The 24,467-nt window shown below is 36.6% G+C and overlaps 1 protein-coding gene and 1 pseudogene across 1 annotated transcript in view; one reads left to right on the plus strand and one right to left on the minus strand.

The window, feature by feature from the left end:
* The window catches only part of SYCP1 (synaptonemal complex protein 1), a 128,734-nt gene that overhangs the window by 39,518 nt on the left and 64,749 nt on the right, over nt 1–24,467 (plus strand). Inside the window, exons 13-15 of the mRNA XM_053591310.1 lie at nt 352–536; nt 2,859–2,926; nt 19,102–19,163. Coding sequence (XP_053447285.1) covers nt 352–536; nt 2,859–2,926; nt 19,102–19,163 — 315 coding nt within the window. The remainder of the gene's footprint in view (nt 1–351; nt 537–2,858; nt 2,927–19,101; nt 19,164–24,467) is intronic.
* LOC128585904 (zinc finger MYND domain-containing protein 19-like) lies at nt 16,551–17,236 on the minus strand (annotated as a pseudogene).

The following is a 24,467-nucleotide window of genomic DNA, read 5'->3' on the forward strand; positions in this document are numbered from 1 at the left end:
AATGATAAATTTAATTAGAGACTTTGGATAAAAATGTGTCAAAAATATAGCTAAAATATAAAACCATGCTAAACACCAACATAAATTGTTATAATAGTTCTTAGAATTGACAAAACACTATGGTTAGATTGGCTAGGAAAACTCCATGGAGGAGTTGGGATTATAGGTGGGATTTAGAGAAAAGTAAATAAGAGTAGTGGGTGGGTATTCCAGGGAGAGGAGGAGAAATGAGGGGTAGGAGCATGTAGAGGAGAAGAGGGACAGCAAATTTATATAAACAGATGAATTCAGCTTTTTTTTATCTTAATGCCTTTGAGATCATTGCTTTTGTTTGTACTTTGTTTTATTTAGAGTACTCAAAAGGCTTTAGAGGAAGATTTACAGATAGCAACAAAAGCAATTTATCAGCTCACAGGAGAAAAAGAAGGTCAAATGGAAGCATTTAATAAAGCTAAAGCTGCTCATTCATTGACGGTTACTGAACTTAAAACTACTATCTGCAACTTGAAAGAATTATTGGAAACAGAACAGCAAAGGTAAAAATATTTCTTATTTTTAATAAACAAAATGAATAAAACCAGTTTACTTATGATATTCAGTGCCATTTTCTATTTTTTCTATTTATCGTCAACTGATGTGTTGTTCCGGTAACAACTTTAAGTCTTTTTAATGTATAAAGTGGGAGTACATTTTAAAAGTTTGTATTGGGTAGGCAGGTACTGTAGGGAAAGATTTAGAAGCAAGTTTTTTTTTTTTTTTTTTTTTGTAGAGTCAGAGTCTCACTTTATGGCCCTCGGTAGAGTGCCATGGCATCACACAGCTCACAGCAACCTCCAGCTCCTGGGCTTAAGCGATTCTCTTGCCTCAGCCTCCCGAGTAGCTGGGACTACAGGTGCCCGCCACAACGCCCAGCTATTTTTTGGTTGCAGTTCAGCCGGGGCTGGGTTTGAACCCGCCACCCTCCGTATTTGGGGCCGGCGCCTTACTGACTGAGCCATAGGCGCCGCCCAGCAAGTATTTTTTAGGATAGTTCCCATCCATGCTTTGCCATAGAGTCAAGCTATATAGATAAGGGCTAATGCAGTGATACAACATTTACTACAGCTTTGGATTATTACTAGCTTCATAGCAATAACTTCCAGGCTGTGGGATTTATTTCACTAGCATCTGTAACTTTTTTGATTTATAAATTTAGCAGCTAGCCTGGTAAACAGTATATGATTAATTAAGTGCATAATATAATTAATTTATTGGTTTGAATGTGATTAACTATATAAAGTAAACTATTCATTTGCATTTCATCTAAATAGCTTGTTTAAAACTTAAGTGTCAAGAAAAGACTTGCCTTATTTTCTACTACTTTATATTAACACATTAATTGCCATGTGAGTTATATTTATGCTAGTTTTGAGCCCAGGGCCTTGGGAAACATATATAACTCACATGTCTCTTGACCTATCTTGACCTACTAAAATACCGTAGCTTCAAGGGAAAATTTTTTTTTTTTTTTTTTGTGTAGTGTGGCAGTCTGTGTGTTAAGGAAATATTTATATAAAGCTGTGTTAGGAGGCTTAGGTGATGATTTTTTGTCTCATTAGCATTAGGGTTAATTAAATTTGATAAAATAAAAGAGTGGAATGGTTTCTCCCTGAAGTTGTGACCTGGGCCTAGCAGTATTTCTTCTCTACTGCTTGTGTGTGGCAAGGGAAAGCTAGCATTTCTTTTTTTTTTCTTTTTTAGAGACAGAGTCTCATTTTGTCACCCTTGGTAGAGTGCTGTGATGTCACAGCTCACAGCAACCTCCAGCTCTTGGGCTTAGGTGATTCTCTTGCCTCAGCCTGCCAAGTAGCTGGGACTACAGGCGCCTGCCATAATGCCCCCCTATTTTTTTGTTGCAGTTTGGCTGGGGCCGGGTTCAAACCCACCACCCTTGGTATATGGGGCCAGTGTCGTACTCACTGAACCACAGGTGCTGCCCGGGAAAGCTAGCATTTCTAACCCCCGCTTCCCCCAATTGTATGTACATAGTTTTGAAATTTTTGTATTTTTCTTAATTTGTTTTCCAGAGTTAGAGTCTCACTTTGTCACCCAGGCTGCAATGCAGTGGTATGATCATAGCTCACTGAAACTTCCGATTCCTGGGCTCAAGTGATCCTTCAACTTCATCCTTTGAATTAGCTAGGTTACAGGCACTATGCCCAGCTAATTTAAAAAATTTTTATAGAGACTGAATCTTTCTATGTTGGCCCAGGCTAATCTCAAATTCCTGACTTTAAGCAATTCCCCTTCCCTGGTCTCACAAAGAGCTGGGATTACAGGCATGAGCTGTGATTATAGGCATGAACCATTTTATCTAGCCTAATCTTACATATTTTTGATTGACCTATCCATGTAATTTTTCACTTTTAAGATTGTAAGTTACCTTAGATTCATCTGTCCTGTTACGTCAGTTTTACAGTTTGAGGAAAAGAAAGCCATAGAAATTAAGCAAATATATCAGATCTCATATTTACATTCTTCCTAAGGCAGAATTCTGTATAGTAGCAGTTACATACTCAGGGTCATTCAAAGTTCAAGGATACATTAATCATCAGTAGCTAAAAGACAGATTCTAACCATAAACCTTAAGGTTTTATGCAGATGGAATAAATATACAATTACGTATTTATGATGGTAATATCTTATTTGAAAATGTTACACTATACAGCATAGAGTAGGTACTTAATAAATGTCTAATAATTGAGTGGGCAGATCTACTCATGCTAAGATATATCAGTTGCTGAATTTCATAATTTTAGTTATTAGATGAATTCTAAATAAAAGAATATTTTACAATGTAAAATAATATATTTTACAAGATTGGAGAAAAACGAAGATCAAGTGAAAATTCTTACCATGGAGCTTCAAAAGAAATCAAGTGAACTGGGTAAGACTTGGACAGTATGTGTACTTTGATGGTACTAGTTAAGTATAAAAACACAAGCACTATTTTATAATAACATATAATTTTTCCTCTGTAGTGCGTATTTGATAATTTTTATATTTGAATTTTTGAAGATAGAAAATTTAAACCTTAAGAAAGATTATTCAGTTTTATTATATAGTTAATAGGTATCTATAAGCATAAGAAGCCTAAGTAAAGTTGGTATTCTGTTTTTCTTATTGTAGGATTCAGAGGAATTAATAATTTTTAATGAGAAATGTCTGTTATATTTTAATTGAATTTTGACATTTCATTGCTGTGTAATGCTGGATTATGAACTATGTATTGGAATATGTGATCTTATTTTGTCATATGGTGTTGTTAATATTCAACAGGTTGATGGCCAAATATAGGTTTGTATAGTAGTTATTTTGTGAATTTATAACCATGTGGTTAGCTAATTCTAATAATCTGTGCTTTATAATTTAAAATTTTCACATCTATAAATGTGGGGAATTATAAAGATGCAATTTTCCCCCCCAATTTTGGTTAAAAAGTAGTTTTTTAAAATTAAAAACATTCATAATTGGCAGGTATTCTAAAGTATCTCATAACATAAACTTAATTAGCTTTGAAAACTCAGATAATTAAAATAATTGCAACTAATATTTTCTAGTATCTAAAATGTATGCTTAATATTTCAAAAGTAGTCTACTTGTTTGAACTTTAGAAACACATTTATGCTTTTCCCTTTGCAATGTGTAATTTTCCACTGTGGAATTACCCTAATCATTGAAAGTTGTACCATCCAATGCAAATAATTTTTTTTTAGTGTTACTTTATATTAGAGTGTTTGCAGTATAGACCATTAAAATTTTTATTCTTTCTTCAGAGCAAAAAGTACTGTTTTAAATCATTGTATAGATCCACTTTTCAAAATTGTTTAATTAAATATTATAGACAAAGGAATAATTTTGGTGGTTAAAATATCTTTAATGGATGTTTATTTGTAACAATTATAAGTGTATAATATTGAAATTCAGTGGCTATATCACATTAAAAATTTAATTACATAATGTAGTTTTTTCATAATAGAACAGTACATTGTGAGAAGTTTGAATAAGGAATTCTAGAATTCCATGAAACAGTACTACCTTTTTTTTAGCATTGTCTTACATATTGTAGGAATGTATGTAAGAAGTAAAATACCATGATCTTGAGAAATCTCTAATTATTGTGGGAGAAAGCTTGACTAGAACCATTAGAGCAATCATGTCCAAAATGAGGGGTGAGCAAAAATTCCATTAGGATAAAGGAAGAAAATATTAGAACTTCTATTTCTATTTGTTGTTTATGTTTGACATATTTTCTTTTCTTTCTATTGTTAAATCATAGCTGTGTACATTAGTGCAATATAGGGGTATAATGTGCTGGTTTCATATACAATCTGAAATATTGTCATCAAACTGTTCAACATAGCCTTCATGGCATTTTCTTAGTTATTGTATGTAGACATTTGTATTCTGCATTTAGTAAGTTTCGCCTGTACCCATTCTAAGATGCACTGTAGGTGTGGCCCCACCCATTACCCTCCCTCCACCCCAACCTGCCCCCTCCCTTACCCTCCCTTGGCCCTTTCCCCATATTCTTGTGCTATAGTTGGGTTACAGCCTTCATATGAAAGCTATAAATTAGCTTCATAGTAGGGCTGAGTACATTGGATACTTTTTCTTCCATTCTTGAGATACTTTGTTAAGAAGAACATGTTCCAGTTCCATCCATGTAAACATGAAAGAGGTAAAGTCTCCATCTTTCTTTAAGGCTGCATAATATTCCATGGTATACATGTACCACAATTTGCTAGTCCATTCATGGGTCGATGGGCACTTGGGCTTCTTCCATGACTTAGCAATTATGAATTGGGCTGCAATAAACATTATGGTATAGATGTCTTCGTTATATTGTGACTTTTGGTCTTCTGGGTATAAACCTAGTAAAGGAATTATAGGATCAAATGGCAGACCTATTTTTAGGTCTCTAAGTATTCTCCAAACATCCTTCCAGAAGGAACGTATTAGTGTGCATTCCCACCAGCAGTGTAGAAGTGTGCCCTTTTCTCCACATCCACGCCAACATCTCTGGTTTTGGGATTTTGTTATGTGGGCTACTCTTCCTGGGGTTAGGTGATATCTCAAAGTAGTTTTGATTTGCATTTCTCTGATGATTAAGGATGATGAGCTTTTTTCATGTGTTTTTAGATCATGCATCTGTCTTCTTTAGAGAAGTTTCTCTTCAAGTCCCTTGCCCACCCTTTAGATGGGATCACATGTTCCTTTCTTGCTAATATTTTTGCCTTCTGTATGGATTCTGTTTATTAAACCTTTATCAGAGGTATAACCTGCAAATATTTTCTCCCATTCTGAGGGCTGTCTGCTTGTTTTACTTACAATGTTCTTGGCTGTGCAGAAGCTTTTTAGTTTGATCAGGTCCCAGTAATGTATTTTTGATACTGCTTCAATTGCCTGTGGAGTCCTCCTCATAAAATATTCACCCAGGCCGATTCCTTCAAGAGTTTTCCCTGCACTTTCTTCAAGAGTTTTCCCTGCACTTTCTTCAAGTATTTTTATAGTTTCATGTCTTAAGTTTAAATCTTTAATCCAGTGAGAGTCTATCTTAGTTAATGGTGAAAGGTGTGGGTCCAGTTTCAATCTTCTACAGGTTGCCAGCCAGTTCACCCAGCACCATTTGTTAAATAGGGAGTCTTTTCCCCACTGAATGTTTTTAATTGGCTTGTCAAAGATCAAATAACAGTAAGTAGCTGGACTCGTCTCTTGGTTGTCTATTCTGTTCCAGACATCTACTTCTCTGTTTTTGTGCCAGTACCATGCTGTTTTGATCACTATCGATTTATAGTATAGTCTGAGGTCAGGTAGCGTGATTCCTCCTGCTGTGTTTTTATTGCTGAGTAATGTTTTGGCTATTCAAGTTTTTTTCTGATTTCATAAAAAATGAAGTATTATTTTTTCAAGATCTTTAAAGTATGACAGTGGAGCTTTAATAGGGATTGCTTTAAAAGTGTATATTGCTTTGGGTAGTATGGACATTTTAACAATGTTGATTCTTCCCAGCTATGAGCATGGTATATTTTTCCATTTGTTAACATCTTCAGCTATTTCTTTTCTAATGTTTCATAGTTCTCTTTGTGGAGATCTTTCACGTTCTTTGTTAGGTATACTCCCAAATATTCCATCTTCTTTGGCACTACTGTGAAAGGAATAGAGTCCTTGACTGTTTTTTCAGCCTTGTTATTGTTGGTATATATAAAGGTTACATATTTATGGGTGTTGATTTTGTAGCCTGAGACATTGCTTTATTCCTTGATCACTTCTAAAAGTTTTGTAGTAGAATCCCCAGTGTTTTCCAGATATACGGTCATATCATCTGCGAAGAGTGAAAGTTTGATCTCTTCTGACCCTATGTGGATACCCTTGATCGCCTTTTCTTCCCTAATTGCAATGGCTAAAACTTCCATTACAATGTTAAAGAGCAATGAAGACAATGGGCAGCCTTGCCTGGTTCCTGATCTAAGTGGAAATGATTTCAATTTAACTCCATTCAATACGATATTGGCTGTAGGTTTGCTGTAGATGGCCTCTATCAGTTTAAGAAATGTGCCTTGTGTACCAATTTTCTTAAGTGTTCTGATCATGAAGGGATGCTGGATATTATCAAAAGCTTTTTCTGTATCAATTGAGAGAATCATATGATCTTTATTTTTTGATTTGTTTATGTGCTGAATTGCATTTATAGATTTACGTATATTGAACCAGCCTTGAGACCCTGGGATAAATCCCACTTGGTCATGGTGTATAATTTTTTTGATGTGTTGTTGGATTCTGTTTGTTAGGATCTTATTCAGTATTTTAGCATCAATATTCATTAGTGATATTGGTCTTTAACTTTCTTTTCTTGTTGGGTCTTTCCCTGGTTTGGGGAATAAGGTGATGTTTGCTTCATAGAACGCGTTGGGTAACATTCCTTCTTATTCTATATTTTGGAAGAGGTTTAGTAATATAGGTACTAATTCTTCTTTATAGGTTTGGTAGAATTCTGACATAAAGCCATCTGGTCCTGGGCTTTTCTTTTTAGGGAGATTTTGTATAGTTGATGCTATTTCAGAACTTGATATAGGCCTGTTCAACATTTCTACTTCATTCTGGCTAAGTGTTGGTAGGTGGCATAGTTCCAGGTATTGGTCGATTTCTTTCATATTTTCATATTTCTGAGAGTAGAGTTTCTTGTATTCGTTAAGGATTTTTTGAATTTCTTTTTTTTTTTTTTAAATTTAATTTAATTTTTTATTGTTGGGGATTCATTGAGGGTACAACAAGCCAGGTTACACTGATTGCAATTGTTAGGTAAAGTCCCTCTTGCAATCAAGTCTTGCCCCCATAAAGTGTGACACACACCAGGATTTTTTGAATTTCTGAGGGGTCTGTTGTTATTTCATCTTTACCATTTCTGATTGATGAAATTAGAGATTTTACTGTTTTTTTCCTGGTTAGATTGGCCAAAGGTTTATCTATTTTATTGATCTTTTCAAAAACCAACTTTTGGATTTATTGATCTGTTGTATAATACTTTTGTTTTCAATTTCATTTAATTCTGCTCTGATTTTGGTTATTTCTTTTATTCTGTTGGGTTTGGGGTTGGAATTTTCTTCCTTCTCCAGTTGCTTGAGTTGTCCCATTAAGTTATTAACTTCCTCTCGTTCTGTTTTCTTGAGGAAGGCTTGCAGTGCTATAAATTTCCCTGTTAGGACTGCCTTTGCAGTATCCCAGAGGTTCTGATAATTCGTGTCTTCATTGTTGTTTTGTTCCAAAAATTTGGTGATTTCTTTCTTAATCTCGTCTATAACCCATCTATCCCTCAGCATAAGGTTATTTAGCTTCCATGTTTTTGTATGGGTATGCAGATTCCTATTGTTATTGAGTTCAACTTTTATACCATGATGGTCTGAGAAGATGCATGGAATAATTTCTATTTTTTATAATTTGCTGAGTTTGGATTTGTGGCCTAGGATGTGGTTGATTTTGGAGTATGTTTCGTGGGCTGATGAGAAGAATGTGTATTCAGTTTTGTTGGGATGAAATGTTCTGTAGATGTCTGTTAAGTTCAGATGTTGAATGGTTAAGATTAAATCTAAAATTTCTTTGCTTAACTTCTTTTTGGAGGATCTATCCAGCACTGCTAAAGGGGTGTTAAAATCTCCAACTATGATGGAACTGGAGGAAATCAAGTTGTTCATGTCTGTTAGAGATTCTCTTATAAATTGAGGTGCATTCTGGTTGGGTGAATAAATATTAATAATTGCAATCTCATCATATTGAGTATAACCTTTAACAAATATGAAGTGTCCATCCTTATCCTTGCTTATTTCGGTTGGTTTAAAACCTATTGCGTCTGCGAATAGGATTGCAACGCCTGCTTTCTTCTGCTTTCCATTTTCCTGGAGTATAGATGACCATCCTTTCACCTTGACTCTGTATTTGTCTTTTAATGTAAGATGAGATTCTTGTATGCAGCAGATATCTGGCTTGAGTTTTTGTATCCAGTCAGCCAACCTGAGCTTCTTTAGAGGATAATTTAAACCATTCACATTAATTGAGAATATTGATAAGCCTTTTGAGAGTCTGGTGGACATTTTTAATCCTTTTGCTACTGTGGCAGTTGGAATTTGATGAAAGTTTCCTGGGTGGGTTTACTTTTGTTACGCTGGTCTTTATGGAGGATAGGTCTGAGAATTTCCTGGAGAGCTGGTTAAGTTATGGCAAATTTCTTCAACATGTGAATGTCGTTAAAGTATTTAATTTCTCTGTCATAAATGAAACTCAGTTTAGCTGGGTACAGGATCCTGGGTTGAAAGTTATTTTGTTTGTATTAAAAGTGGATGACCATCCTCTTCTAGCTTGAAAGGCTTCAGCAGAGAGATCTGCAGTTATGCTAACGTTCTTCCCCTTGTAGGTGATGGTTTTCTTTCGTCTGGCTGCTTTCGGAATTTTCTCCTTCATATTAACTTTAGTGAAATTGATTATGATGTGTCTGGGGGATGTTTCATTCGGGTTATGTCATGGTGGAGTTCTGAAACTTTCTGCTGTCTGAATTTCAGAATCTCTTGGCATGTCTGTAAAGTTCTTCATAATCTCATGAAGAAGGGACTCTGTGCCTTTTGAAGCCACTTAGTCGCTTTCAGGGATCCCTATAAGATGAATATTGGTTTTCTTCGAATTATCCCAAAGCTCTCTGAGTGAGTGGTCTTTTTTTGCCCTCCCTTTCTCTTCCTCTTTGAGGGTTTGGGAGCGTTCGAAAGCTTTGTCTTCAGTGTCAAAAATCCTTTCTTCTGTTTGCTCCATACTGTTACTGAGGGATTCTACTGTGTTTCTCAGATCTTTGAGGGCTGCAACTTGTTGTCTTAATGTGTCAAAATCTTTGGTCATTTGTCTTTGAATTCGTTGAATTCTTGAGATATCTTTAGGGTTACTGCTTGGAATTCTAATTTGATCTTATTTGTTATCCAGATTCTGAATTCGATTTCTCTCATCTCATGGGTTGACATCCCATGGGTTTTGTGCATGGGATCTTGTGCTGTGTCTGCCCCATTGTTCCTTGGGTGAGTTGATGTACTTTGAATATTGATATTGCCAGAGTTTTTTTGTTGATTTCGCCTCATGATTGTTCTTCACCGTTGCCTCTGGGGGGTCCTCAGACTTGGGGAGGTGTCTCCCCAAGATTAGACCCCAGCGGGATCACTGTGTTGTTGCTGGATCTTTGTAGGAAGTCACCCTGTGTAGCTCCTTTGGGACTGCCCCTGCCAGGTATTTCTGGTTGTGGGAGCAGCTCTGGAGTTGGCATACCCGGATCCAGCAACAGGGTGGGGGGTGGTGCACACGGTTCTGGGAGTGCCTGGCGACCTGCGACTTAGGCATAGAGAGCCCAAGGATCCAGCAGTCTCTGGCCAGGAGAAGGGCTCCTCGCAGAGGCATGGAGGGCTCCGAAGGGCGTGCTGCTACCAGAGTCCCTGGCCAGACGAGTGGGCTTGTGTGGAGGCAGAGAGGGTACGGGAGGGAGGACGCAGAGTTGCGCGGCTCCTGAAGTTCCTGGTCAGGGCATGCAGCGTCCCAAGTGGCGCATGGCGTGGGTTGTGGGTCATGGTGCCGCTCGTATGGAGGTCTTGGCAGGCACGGGTTGACATATATTTAAAATAAATATATTAAATTTATATACATATAAATACACATATTCATTTATATTTATTTGAGGTGAATGTGTGTAGATTTCTTTCTAATGAAGTTGTGTTAATGCTGATACCAAGAGGAAGCCTAAGATATTAATGTAGACTGTGTAGTTGGGTAAGGATTTATGGAAAAGGTAGATTTTAAAAGTAGTCTTAAGGTGTTCAGAGGCTTTAGATAGTTGTAGAGGATGGTAATGTATAGAAAACGTTATGTATGGGAGAGTAGCCATAACAGTTGTGACATAGGTACTGAACATTAGTTTATTTCCTTCTTTGTCTAATGACTTTGTTCTCAAAATCAGAAATCTTGGCGGATAGTCTGTATTCTTCTTTTTCCTTTGTTTTTGCTTCTAATTGATTATTCATTGCTTCTGTTTCTAACTCTTAATATCTACCTCATAAAATTTAATTAATGTAAGAGTTCCTCACTCTTAAGTATCTTTTGTAGCTTTACAGTTTTCTTCATTCCTTCAGAACTAGAACAGTTCAAATCCTCATTTTCTCTTTCCTGGTTTTAGCGTTTCAAGCACATTCTTTTAGCTTAGCAGAAGATGCATATAAACAGCATCATGGAACAGAAATTACATTTGTAAGATTAATCATTAAACCATGCCTCAGATTACTCCCATTTGTCCTTATCTTTACTCATCCCTTGTTGTAAGCTTCTATTTTGCTTCTTTTTAACCTTCTTTCTTACCCCAGCAGCTTTCATTCTTACTGCTTTGTTTTTGGCTGCATTTTACATTTTCCTTGATGGTATTTTCTTAGGTTTGCTTCTTGGTTGGAGTGTTTCTCCATCATCCCCTCAGGCATCCAATCCTAAAACCACTTTTTACCCATTAGCTGCTCAGATACAGGCTGCTGTACCCCTGTATATCAACATAAGTTTTGGCCCAGTCATCTCTGACCAATGCTAATTGCAATTGCTTAAGAATCAGTCTCTGTGGGCGCCTGTAATCCCAGCTACTTGGGAGGCTGAGGCAAGAGAATCGCCTAAGCCTAGGAGTTGGAGGTTGCTGTGAGCTGTGTGACGCCACGGCACTCTACCAAGGGTGATAAAGTGAGACTCTGTCTCTACAAAAAAAAAAAAAGAATCAGTCTCTTTGTTTCTACTTTTGTCTACCTTTTGCTCATTGGCTACACTGCTGATGGAGTGTTCTTTAAAAATACAAATCTGATTCGTGTTGCAAATTTAAGAGCCATCTCATTGCTTAAGTTCAGACTGTTTGGATATCAGCTGTCCATTGCGCCTTTAAAGAGTGAGTAGTGCATATTAAGTAAGTTAAAGCCAACTATAATATAAAATCTTTATGAAATAATTTTTTTCTAGTTTCTTTACTTGGTACAGTTTGCTTTGCTGCTTCATGTGTCTCCCATCTTCAATTCAATATAATATTGCTCTAAATAGGTTTTTAATTGTAGTCCTTTATTTGTATTTGTATCCACCTTTGCTTTCAACATGATTATGTAATAGATTCTCCCTGGGGTGTTCTATTGCTTCAGCTTTGAGATTGGCAACAATGTATGTCTGTATCTATATCTATATCCATATATACACACACATACATGTATATGTGTGTATAATATTTGATATATATTATATACATTGTAGTAATTATTGAACTAAGACTTAGGTGTTTCTTCCTTATTTACCCTTGAATGTATAACAAGAAACACAAGAGACATGATATTTGTTGTTATAGTGTTTGCACTCTATTTGGGGAGACCTGTAAAATGAATAACCAGAAATATTTAATTACAAATTGGGACAAGTACAATGAAGGAAATAAAAATGATGCAACATAAGAAAATAATGGGTGGTACTCAGCAAGTAGGGCGCCGGCCCCATATACTGAGGGTGGAGGGTTCAAACCCAGCCCCGGCTGAACTGCAACAACAACAACAAAATAGCCAGGCATTGTGGCGGGCGCCTGTAGTCCCAGCTGCTTGGGAGGCTGAGGCAGGAGAATTGTGGAAGCCCAAGAGCTGGAGGTTGCTGTGAGTCCTGTGACGTCATGGCACTCTACCAAGGGCGGTAAAGTGAGACTCTGGCTCTACAAAAAAAGAAAAGAAAAGAAAATACTATGACCTTAATAGATATTTGCTCTGTTGCTCAGGCTGGAATGCAGTGGCCCCATTATAGCTTACTACAGCCCCAAACTCCTGGACTCAGGCAGTCCATCTGTCTCACCCTCCCAAGTAGCTGGGATTATAGGCACATGCTATCATGCTTGGCTAATTTTTCTTATTTTTTGTAGGGATGAGGTCCTGCTATACTGCTCAGGGTGGTCTTGAACTCCTGGTCTCAAACTATCCTCCTGCCTTGACCCTCCCATATTGTTGGGATTACAGCAGTGAGCTATCTTGCCTGGTCTAGGGCCTAAAGGAGTGGTCTTCAGCTGAGATCTAAAAAATAAGTGAGATTAAAAATGTTAAGTAAAGCCTAAAAGTTGGAGAAACCTTTTCAGTCAGTGGAAAGAGCCTGTAGAAATGCTCTTGAGGTGTGAAGGAACTTGGTACATTTAAATGACAGAATAAAAACTTTGGTAACCAGGTATAGGAAGTGATAGGAGATAAGCAGGGCCAATAAAGGAATTTTGATTTTATTCCAACAGCTAAGGAAAACCACTGAAAGATTTTAAGTAGAGGAATGACATCTGGTTTATGTTTTAAGAGGATCACTACAGCTTCTGTATGGCAGATGAATTTGATGGTGGTTGAAGAGTGCTGATAGTAAGGAAAAGAGTAGAAGTAGGGAAATGAGATGGGATGATATTTGAGTATATACAATACATTGTTGTTAACTATCGGCACCCTATTCATTATGCTTCTCTTTTTCTCCTACCTCTCACCCTTCCCAGCCTCTGGTATCTATAATTCTACTCTCTACTGTCATGAAATCAACTTTTTTAGCTCCCACATATCACTGAGATGGATCATGCAGTGTTTCTTTCTGTGACTGGCTTATTTCACTTAACATAAATCTCCAATTCTATCCATGTTGCTGCAAATGATGTAATTTCATTGCTCTATGATGTACTGATTTCCTGTTTGCTTCCCTTTGGATAAATATATAGTAGTGGGATTGCTGGATTGTGTGGTAGTTATATTTTAGTTTTTTGAGTAGACTCTATACATAGTGGCTGTACTAATTTATATTCCCAGCAACAGTGTTCCCTGCATCCTTTTTTATTTTATTTTATTTTATTTTATTTTATTATTAACATAGCTGTGTACATTAATGCGATCATGGGGCACCATACACTGGTTTTATAGACCATTTGACATATTTTCATCACACTGGTTAACATAGCCTTCCTGGCATTTTCTTAGTTAATTGTGTTAAGACATTTATATTCTACATTTACTAAGTTTCACATGTACCCATGTAAGATGCACCATAGGTGTGATCCCACCAATCACCCTCCCTCTACCCATCTTCCCCCCCTTCTTCTTCCTCTTCCCCATATTCTTAGGTTATAACTGAGTTATAGCTGTCATATGAAAGCCATAAATTAGTTTCATAGTAGGGCTGAATACATTGGATACTTTTTCTTCCATTCTTGAGATAAATATGTTCCAGCTTCATCCATGTAAACATGAAAGAGGTAAAGTCTCCATCTTTCTTTAAGGCTGCATAATATTCCATGGTGTTTTATTTTATTTTTTTTGAGACAGAGCCTCAAGCTGTCCCCCTGGGTAGAGTACCATGGTGTCACAGCTCATAGCAACCTCCAAATCCTGGGCTTAAGCGATTCTCTTGCCTCTTGCTTCCCAAGTATCTGGGACTACAGGTGCCTGCCACAATGTCTGGCTATTTTTTGGTTGTATTTGTCATTGTTATTTGGCAGTTCTGGGCTGGATTCGAACCCACCAGCTCTGGTTTATGTGGCTGGCACCTTAACCGCTTGAGCTACAGGCACCGAGCCTGTTCTCCTGCATCCTTGCTAGAATCTGTTACTTTTTTGTCTTTTTAATTATAGCCATTATAGGCTTAGCACAGTGGCTCACACCCTCACACCTGTAATCCCAGTACTTTGAGAGGTTGAGGTAGGAGGATCACTTGAGACCAGGAGTTCAAGACCTGCCTGAATGATATAGCAAGACCACATCTATACAAAAAATAGAAAAATTATCCAGATGTGGTGGCATGTGCCTGTAGTTCCATCTACTTGGGATGCTGAAATAAGAGGATCATTTGAGCCCAGGAGTTTGAGGTTGCAGTGAGCTGTCAAGACATTACTATCATTAGCATGGGTGGCAGAGTGAGATTGTATCTCTCTCTCCAAACAAACAAACAAAAAAATAGCCATTCTGACTAGGGCAAGATGATATCTCATGGTGTTTTTGATTTGCATTTCCTTGAAGATTAGGGATTTTAAGCATTTTTCACATACCTGTTGACCTATTTGTGTGTCTTCTCTTGAGAAATGTCTATTCATAGTCTTTGCCCACATTTTAATTATATTGTTTGTTGTTTTTACTATTAAGTCTCTTGTAGATTCTGAATATTAGTTCTCTGTTGAATGAGTAGTTTGCAGATATTTTCCCCCTTTCAAGAGGTTGTTTCCTCTTTCTGTTGACTGTTTTCTTTGTTGTACATAAGCTTTTTTGTTTGATGTAATCTCATTTGTCAATTTTTGCTTTGGTTTCCTGTGCTTATAAGGTCTTACTCAAGAAATCTTTGCCCAGTGATGTCCTAAAGTGTTTCCATGTGTTTTCTTCTAGTAGTTCTATAGTTTGAGGTCTTATATTTAAGTTTTTACTCCATCTTGAGTTGACTTTTTTTTTGATGAGATTATAAGTAAGTTACATTCTTCTGCATATGGATGGATATCCAGTTTTCCCACCACCATTTATTAAAGAGTATGTCCTTTCCCCAATGTGGGTACCTTTGTCAACTACCACTTGACCGTAAATATGTAGATTTATTTTGAGATTCTCTATTCTATTCCATTGGTCTATGTGTCTTTTTTTTTGAGACAGTCTCACTCTGTTGTCCTGAATAGAGTACCATGGTATCACGCCATCATAGCACACAGCTCTCAAACGTCTGGGTTCGAGTATTCCTCTTGTCTTAGCCTCCTGAGTAGCTGGGACTACAGGCTCCACCACAATGCCTAGCTAGTTTTTCTGTTTTTCGTAGAGATGGGGTCTTGCTCTTGTTCAGGTTGGTCTCAAACTCCTGAGCTCAAGCAGTCCACCTGCCTCGGCCTCCCAGAGTGCTAGGATTATAGGCATGAGCCACTGCACCTGGTGCTTAGGACCTGGAGGGTGTATGGGACTAGCATGATCTCCTTTTCTAAGGCAATGCCATTGTAAGGTCTTCAGGGAACTCCCTAAGTTGAGGGTCTTGTGAGGGTGGAGGGCACCCTGTGGCTGGAAGTCTGTGGTGGAAATGTGGACCACTAGGGGTCTGTCATTCTTTTCCTAGATGGGGGAGCCTTCCCAGTCTTCCCATCTCAGCAGGCTCCCTGTCTTTCCTCTCCTTCCCTGCCTTAGGTGTTTCCTAACACTTCTCTGTTGAATTCTAGTGTTCTGTCTTAGATTATCTGTTGGAAGTGTGATTGTCTTTTATTGTCGTTGTTCTTTGTGGAGGATGTGAGTAGTAGATGCCTTTAATTCGTCACCTTGAAGCCCCTCTTGTTTTTAAGCCTTTGTCTTAGCATTTTCTACCTCTTTTTTTCTTTTTCCTGAATTGGTAGAACAATTTTTTGGATTCTGTGCTGCTAATTTAGTCTTTAACTGTGTCTATTTTGCTATTAGAAAAAAATTTAATCTAACAAAGTTTAAGATTCCAAGACCTTTAGGTAGTGTATTTCAGGAACATACTATCTTTAGTAAAAATATCTGCTTCTATTTTTTTTTTTTTTTTTGACATGAGATGGTTCCACTCTTTACTCTGCCCCTTTTGGATACAACTCCCAGGCAGGCTGTGCTCTATGGGGTCTTGCTGCCCAGGAGAGCAGCTCTGGCTACATGACAGTTCTAGACATGTGGCCTGACTGTTCACCATTTAAAGATTACAGCAAATGATTCTATTGGTAATTTCTACGCCTCCCACTGCCTCCCACCAAAAAAAATGTACATGCGTTTACAAACATATTAACATATAAATAATGACAAATGTCCTGGCAGGAGCCTCCCGGGTTATCTCTGCTGGAGATTAACACTGGAGCAGGCACTGTCCCCATGACTGCATGATAGCTGGGGTCTCATGGCGGCTGTTCTGGGTCTGAAGCTGGCTTCTCTGGCTTCTCCAGGTTCAACCATCAGTAGTCTCTGCTGTGCCCAAGAAAGAGCACAGAAGCTGCAAGCAGACGGCAGTGCCAGTCACTGCTCTGGCTCGAGCTCATGCTGGAAGGGATGCTTCCTCTCCTGACAGTGCTTCTCGTGGGCTGGCCAGTTCTTCTGCTGGCACTGGGAACCACAGTATCGGGCCAGCTGGCAGTGCCCACAGATGTTGAACTCCCGTAGCTGCTTCTCAATCACTGTGCAGGGTGGGTAGTGGCACTCGTAGTAGGTGCAGGAGTTCTCCTCCTCTTCCATCACATCCCCATTGGCATTATAGTACCAGGTCACATTTAGCACAGGAAACTGCTCTTCTGTGTGGGGTCGGTGGGAAGCTGCTGAATTGCGAGCCAATACAAACTTTGCTCCCTTTGTTTGCTGGAGGTCTCTTCAGCTTTGGGCTGCCAGCCCCATGGCACCAGCTGCAGGTTGTCCAGCCCATTGTCCACAGTCACAGCGTTAAGATGTACCACCTGAAACCCAGGAGCTATGCCTTCCCTGTGTCATTCCCACAGCAGCTCATGGAGAAGTCTTCCTGCTCCTCTTCCCTGGTTTTTGTCAAAAGCATATGCAAAGATCTTAGCACCATTTCCAAATGCATCTACTTCCAGTTGGGCCTCAAAGGAGTAGCTCTCCACCAGCAGGATGTCCTGCTCATCTATCAGGATGTATTTGGTCTTTCTGGACACCTGGCCGAGCTGCACGGTTCCCAATTTGAAGTCAATCATGGCCAGGCCTGTGCTCTGGCTGGCAGCGCCGCTCCCCTGGGAGGCGCCGGGCTGGGGCCAGGGCGAGGCCACAGAGCGTTGCCCTCGTTTTTCTATTAACTTTCTTTTGGGGCTTCAGTTTTTTTCTTAGTTTAATTTGGAGCTTCTCTTTCATCGTTTTGCTTTTCTTCACAAAGTGTTGGTGTCTGATTATCCATCTTCACCCACATGTGTATAAATAATCTGGTTCTTCTGATTATGGGAGTGAGTGGAAACAGCTGCAGGGAAAAGATGGGCCTGTCTGCTTGTCTTTACAACAATCTGCTGTAGAGATTGTTTATCTTGCTTAGGAAATAGAAGCTATTTGGGGTACTTATGTGTCCCTTCCCAGGGTACTTGCTTAGGCTGAGGTGAGCTTTTTAGTCAGAGGTATGGTCACCTGGTCTAGTTGTTGCACATATTCTTCAATGAGTAAATGTGAGTTTCTTTCAAGCATGTTCCAATTTTTCGCTTTGTTAATGTTCTTTGTGTGTGTATACGTGTGTGTATATATACATGTATACACATGTATTTCCTTGTGTCTTTTTTTTATAAATTTTGTGATATTTAGGTGAGAGTGTAGAGACATCCTCCGTCCACTGTTTTCAACTAGTCTTTGAGTTTCTAAATATTAAGTATTTTTATCTAAAACAAAACTTTCTAGGTAAGTAAGCCATGCATGTGGCAGATTTTTCTTTAGATTCTATTATGATATTTCATATTTTGTTGATTTTTTTTCCTTGAAGACTGGGCAACATTAGAGAACTCCATAGGCAGTTTCTTTTTCTTACTTTGTTATTTTTTTGTAGTCATTTACCAAAATAGAAAAAAGCAAGGTTGGAAAGATTTTTGTTTTTGTAGTTTTTGGCCAGGGCTGGGTTTGATCCCACCACCTCCAGCATATGGGGCCAGTGCTCTACTCCGTTGAGCCACAGGCACTGCCCGGTTAGAAAGATTTTTTAAAATTCATTAGCATAATGTTGAATTCATGGAAATACAGAAAGAAAAGCATTGTAAGACATTATTATATTATGATTTAGGGTGTGAATAAAGAAGGATGGTAGCTAAGAAAACAGGAGCAGAAGAAAGAGGAAACAGGAAATATAATTAATTCAAGGTCTTAATAAATCAAAGGTTAAAAAGTAGAGAGTGGTTTATAGTCTCAAATCCTACAAAATTCCACAATGATGAAGACTGATAATTGCATCACGACATGGTTATCAGTGATCTTTAAGATCATAATTTTATTGTCATGAATATAGGCATTAGTTTTTTGTGGAGTTAAGAAAGAAATGTGTAGGTAACAAACAGGAATTTTCCAGTAGCTTGAAAGGGCAGAAAGGTCACTCGTGTTTTTTGTTTTATGTTCAAATAAATATTTAGGTGAGCTAAGAGAAATTAGACTCCTCCACATAGAGTCAGTGCATATTAGTAACAGAAGTGATGAAGTCTCAGAGGAGTTGGGAGTGTTGAGGTACAGAGTACAATGGTCAGAGTTAGCTTACGAAAAGATAACTTCTTTTAAATTTGGAGTGAACATTAAAAGAACCACGTTTTGGTATCAGTGAATTAAAGGTCAAGGCACATGTTTTGTATAGATTTATTTGCTTATTTGCCTTATGAACTTTAGGTTCCTTTGGCTGTTGAATTAATTTTATGGAAACATTACTATTAATATTTATCCGTTATTATTTCTGCATAGTTAGTTTTGGATTTACCATACACTTTACCATGTCCTAGTTGCATGTGTGTATCTCTTCATTTTTCCTTGTCTTTCCTGTTCTTTTGCCTTTCCTGTTCTTTTAATCTCAGCTTTTAACACATTTATATTCTTTTGCTTATTTTAGATGAAATGACTAAGTTTAAAAATAACAAAGAAGTAGAACTTGAAGAATTGAAAAAAACCTTGGTAAGTATAATCTTTCCTATTGTTATGTAGCAAAATATGAGTTAATGTTGATTAACTCACATCAACTCATGATTAACTCATGATCAGAATTTTCAAAATATGAGTTAATGTTGATTCTTAACGTGGACAAAACAGAGAAAGAAATAATATTGAATCCCTTAGACTTTCATGCTATAGGTGCTTTATATTAATTATAAAAAAAATTGGTTTTAAGTAAAGCTGTGTTCTTAATAATTTTCTGTATCTTCTTAACTGTCTTTGTCAATGTGTTTATATTATTTGAATATGAGTTGATGGTACTTTTAAATGTGATCAAATATTTTATGTAGATGATTATAAATTTGGTGCTTTGGGATTGTTGTGCTGCCTTTGATGCAATTTTGAAAAAGACATATACGATGTATCTTTATATCTTGTTTAGTGTTCAGGTAGAGTCATGTTTAATGAATTTGTAAGATTAGTCTTCATTGTATTTTAATTGGTTATAGTGCATAGAGCATGGCTTGGCAAATTCTTTTCTCTAGAAGACTATATAGTAAATATTTTAGACTTTTTGGGCCATGTATGATCTCTCTTAATTCTCTCCTCCTTTCCCTTCATCTCCCCCACTTTCTTTTATTTTAAATAATCTTCTAAAAATATAAAAACTGTTCATAGCTCAGTGATTACAACAAAGACTGTGGGCTGAATTTTGTCTTGCAGGCTAGAGTTTGCTGGCCCCTGGTATAGAGGACAATATTGTTTGTGATTACTCGAGATTGTGTTTACCTATCACATCTCTGACTTTGCAGTTCCTAGTTCTTTCTTCCCTTGGGAAGAATTATTATTATTATTATTTATTTTTTGAGACAGTGCCTCAAGCTGTCACCCTGGGTAGAATGCTGTGGCATCGCAGCTCACAGCAACCTCCAACTCCTGGGCTTAAGTGATTCTCCTGCCTCCACCTCCCAAGTAGCTGGGACTACAGGCGCCTGCCACAATGCCCAGCTATTTTTTGTTTGCAGCCGTCATTGTTGTTTGGCAGGCCTGGGCTGGATTCGAACCCGCCAGCTCAGGTGTATGTAGCTGACGCCTTAGCCGCTAGAACCACAGGTGCTGAGCCAGGAAAAAATCATTTTTAAATGTTTATCCTTTCTCCTTTGAATTGCTTATACACAAACTCCTACAATTCTTAATTATTCTTTGCTTTTCTTTTAAATTTGCTGATGTACACATATACTTAAGGTCTTGGCTTAAATGTAACTGCTTTACAAAACACATTCCAGGATAGGCTTAGGTCTCTGTATGGCTTATTTTCATAGCATCTTTAAAGTTTTCTTTTATAACTCTTTATCACAAATGAAATTAGTTTAATTTTGGTATTATTGAAGGCTTTATGTACCTTTTAGACTCCTCCTTATGTAGTGTACTGGATGGTACATAGTAGGTGCTCGGTAAATAGTGGAAAGAACATGAGTGCCAATAAGGGCTGAGAAAGAGCCCATGTCCTGTTTACCCTGTAACTCATATACTTAGCACAGAATCTAACACTTTGCAAGCACTTTGTAAATATTTGTTGAATGAATACTATAGCATTATTTTTAATAAAAGATTTACTCCTACATGTAGAAGGACTGGCTTGGAGTTTTGTTGTATATGAACAACAATAGAGCATAATTAATATTGTGCTTCTCAGGATCAGAATGCCTTGATTGGTATCCAGCTCTTTACATGCTAACTGTATGACCAAGAACAATTTACCTAAACTCTTGATACCTCATTTTTTTGCCTATCACATGGGGGAAATAATTGTACATATTTCATAGGTTGGTTATGAGGAATAAATAATACGTTTACTCATTTGATAAATAAGTTCCAATTATGTTATATTCTGGGGATACAATGGGGAGCAAATGGATGCATATTCTTTCTTCCTGGAACTACAGTCATCCAATAGTCACTTAAATTCAATCATTCATTCAAATGTAATATTACAATGGTGACAAGGGCAGTAAAGGATTAGTTCACACTGTTATGAGGCCCATAGAAAGGAATTTAACTAATTAGAAAGGTCCAAAGAGGCTTTTTCAGGGAAGTAAAGTTTGAACTGAAATCCAGTGAAAGAAGGAAATATAGTATATAGAGGAAACATTATGTACAAAGTCCCTTTCATGGGAGTGAATATGGTGAGTATAAGATGTAGTGAAAGGGAAGAGTGTGGTACAAGATGAGGCTAGAAGTTAGGGACTAAGAGCCTAACAATCTATGGCTTTATAAATCACATCAAAGGAATTTTGTATTTATCCTAAGAGGAATGGGAAGCTAAAGAATTTTAGCAGGGGCTGGGTGCAGTGGTTTGCTCTTATAATCCTAGCCCTCTCAGAGGCTGAGGCAGGTGGACTGCCTGAGCTCACGGGTTTGAGACCAGCCTGAACAAGGGCAAGACCCTGTCTCTAAAAATAGCCCGACGTTTTGGTCAGCACCTGTAGTCCCAGCTACTTGGGACTCTGAGGAAAGAGAATAGCTTGAACCCAAGAGTACAACTACAAGAGGGACTCTACTTAAGAAATTCAAATAGTGTGACCTGTTTGTTTATACCCTCAATAACCTGAAATTAAAAGAAAAACATTTGGCTTGCAATATAGGGAATGGTATATTAATATATAACAGTTAAGAGCAGAAAGAAAATCACAGTAGCCAGAGATGAAATTGTGATAACTTAGGCTGAGAGGTGATAGTAGTAGTGAGAAAAAGTGGGTGGTTTATTTAGATACTTTGGATTGACGTAGTATTGTAGGGTGATATTCCATTTTTTGAAAATACTGTTTTTCTAGTGAATGGCTTTTGCACATTTACAAAAAGAAATTGGGTCTATTTCTAGACACTTTTCTATTCCCTTGATCTATTTGCCATTATTGCAGTGTCTTGATTACTTTAGTTTTAATAGTAAGTCTTAAAATTGGGTAATATGATATCTCCAACTTTGTTGGTTGTTTTCAATATTGTTTTAGCTATTATAGTGCCTTTAGTTTTCCATACAAATTTTAGAGTTAGCTTATATAAATCTATAAAACTTTTGGTGGAATTTTTATTGGAATTGTATGAAAGATATAGATTAATATTAGTTTAATTGGGATTGTTAACTGTATTGAGTCTTTTGACACATGGACATCATGTATGTTTACATTTATATAGATCTTTATAATGATTTCTTTCATTAGCATTATGTAGGTTTCAGCATATGTTCTTGTACATGTTATGTTAGATTTATACTTTAGTTTTTCTTTCTTTGGCATTTTAAATAGTATTTAAAAATATTTTTTCAATTTCACATTGCTAATAGATGAGGATATGATTGCTTTTGCACTTGTATCCTGTGATCTTACTAAATTTACTTGTTATGAGAATTTTTGTAAATTCTTCAGAATTTTCTGTATAGACCAGGGGTGTCAACCTTTTTGTTTTCCATTGCTGCTTATTGGAAGAATAAGAGGTATTTTAGGCCACACATTAAATACACAAACACTAAGAAAAGCTGATTAACAATAATAAAAATAGTCCATTTGTACTTTTTGTGATATCCAGTGCATAGATAAGGCTCCCCCATCGCCATCCCGAAAAAATCCTCACAAAATCAGCATGCAGCCTGTGGGCCACAGGTTGGACATTCTTGAGTAGACAGTGTTTGCAAATAGGGTCAGTTTTATTTCTTCCCATCCAATCTACATTCATTTGATTTTTTTTCTTGCCTTATTGCACTTGTCAGTCTTCTAGTGTGATGATGAATAGAGGTGGTGAGTATGTACATTTTTGATATCCCAATCTTGAGAGAAAAACATTTAGTATTTTACTGTTAAGGATAATGTTACTGCAGGGTTTTTTTGTAGGAAGTTCCCTTCTACTCCTAGTTCACGGTATGTTTTTATAATGAATCAACGTTGTTTTTGTCAAATGCTTTTTCTATGTCAGTTGATATGATCATGTGTTTTTTTTCTTTAGAACATTAATATTACATTGATTCATTTTCAAATATTGAACCATCCTTGCATTTCCAGGATTAGCACTACTAGGTGTGCATTATTATTATTCTATGTTATTAAAATAATACAGAGATGTTGGTATGTAGAATTTTTTTTTAACTGTCTTTTCCAGTTTTGGAAGACAGTAAGTAATGATGACCTTGTAAAATAAGCTGTAAATCATTTTCTTTTTAATTACCTGGGAAAGATTGTGTAGAATTGATACTTCTTTTTGAAATATTTGGTAAAATTTTTTAGTGAAAATATCTGGCCTAAAGATTCCTTTTTGAAAAGACTTTTAGCTATGAATTTAATTTCTCTCACTATTCTGGAACTATTCATCTTGCTTATCTTGAGTGATTTTTACAGTATTTGGTTTTCAAAGAATTAGTTCATCTCATCTAAATTTTCAAATTTCTGTGCATAAAATGGTTCAGAGAATTCCTCATTAACTTTGTAATGTCTATGGGGTCTACTAATGTTACCTTTTCTTTCACTACTGATATTAGTTACTGTGCCTTTTCTTTTTTTCCTTTTAATTGTATTGATCTTATTAATTGTATTGATTGTTCAGTTAACAAGCCTTTTATTTCATTGATTTTATCTATTGTTTTCTAGTTTCAATTTCATTGGTTTCTGCCCTTTTATTGTTTTATTCCTTCTGCTTCCTTTGAGTTGATTTTGTTCCTTTTTCTAGGTTAAGGTAGAAGCTTAGATTTTTTTTTTCCAGACTTTTCTATTTTATAAGCATTTTCATGCTGTAAATGTCCTCTAGTCATCACTTTAGCTACATTCCACATATTTTGATATGTTGTATTTTCATTTAGGTTAAAATCTTTTCTAATTTCTCTTGAAAGTTTTTCTTGATTATTGGATTATTTAGAAATTTATTTAATTTCCACGTATTTAGAGACTTTCCTATTTTATTTTTATTCATTTCTAGATTAACTTAATTATGGTCAGAGAATATACTTTTTTTATTAGTTGAGGTTTATTTTATAAATGAGGATATGATATATCTTAGTGAATGTTTATGTGTACTTGAAAAGAATCTCTACTCCTCTATTGTTAGCCTGTTCTATAAATTCAATTAGATTCAGTTAGTTGATGGTATTGTACAAATTAAATCTAGTTTTTTATTGAATTTTTAAATATAATTCTATTATATTATAAATATAATATAATTCTATTATATTTAAATATATTAATATATTATATATAATTAATAATCATATCATATATAATAATATATAATTAATAATTATATATAAATTAACAATAAATTAATAATATATGATTAATAATA

The sequence above is a fragment of the Nycticebus coucang genome, chromosome 5, assembly GCF_027406575.1.
Source record: "Nycticebus coucang isolate mNycCou1 chromosome 5, mNycCou1.pri, whole genome shotgun sequence".
Classification (NCBI taxonomy): Eukaryota; Metazoa; Chordata; class Mammalia; order Primates; family Lorisidae; genus Nycticebus; species Nycticebus coucang.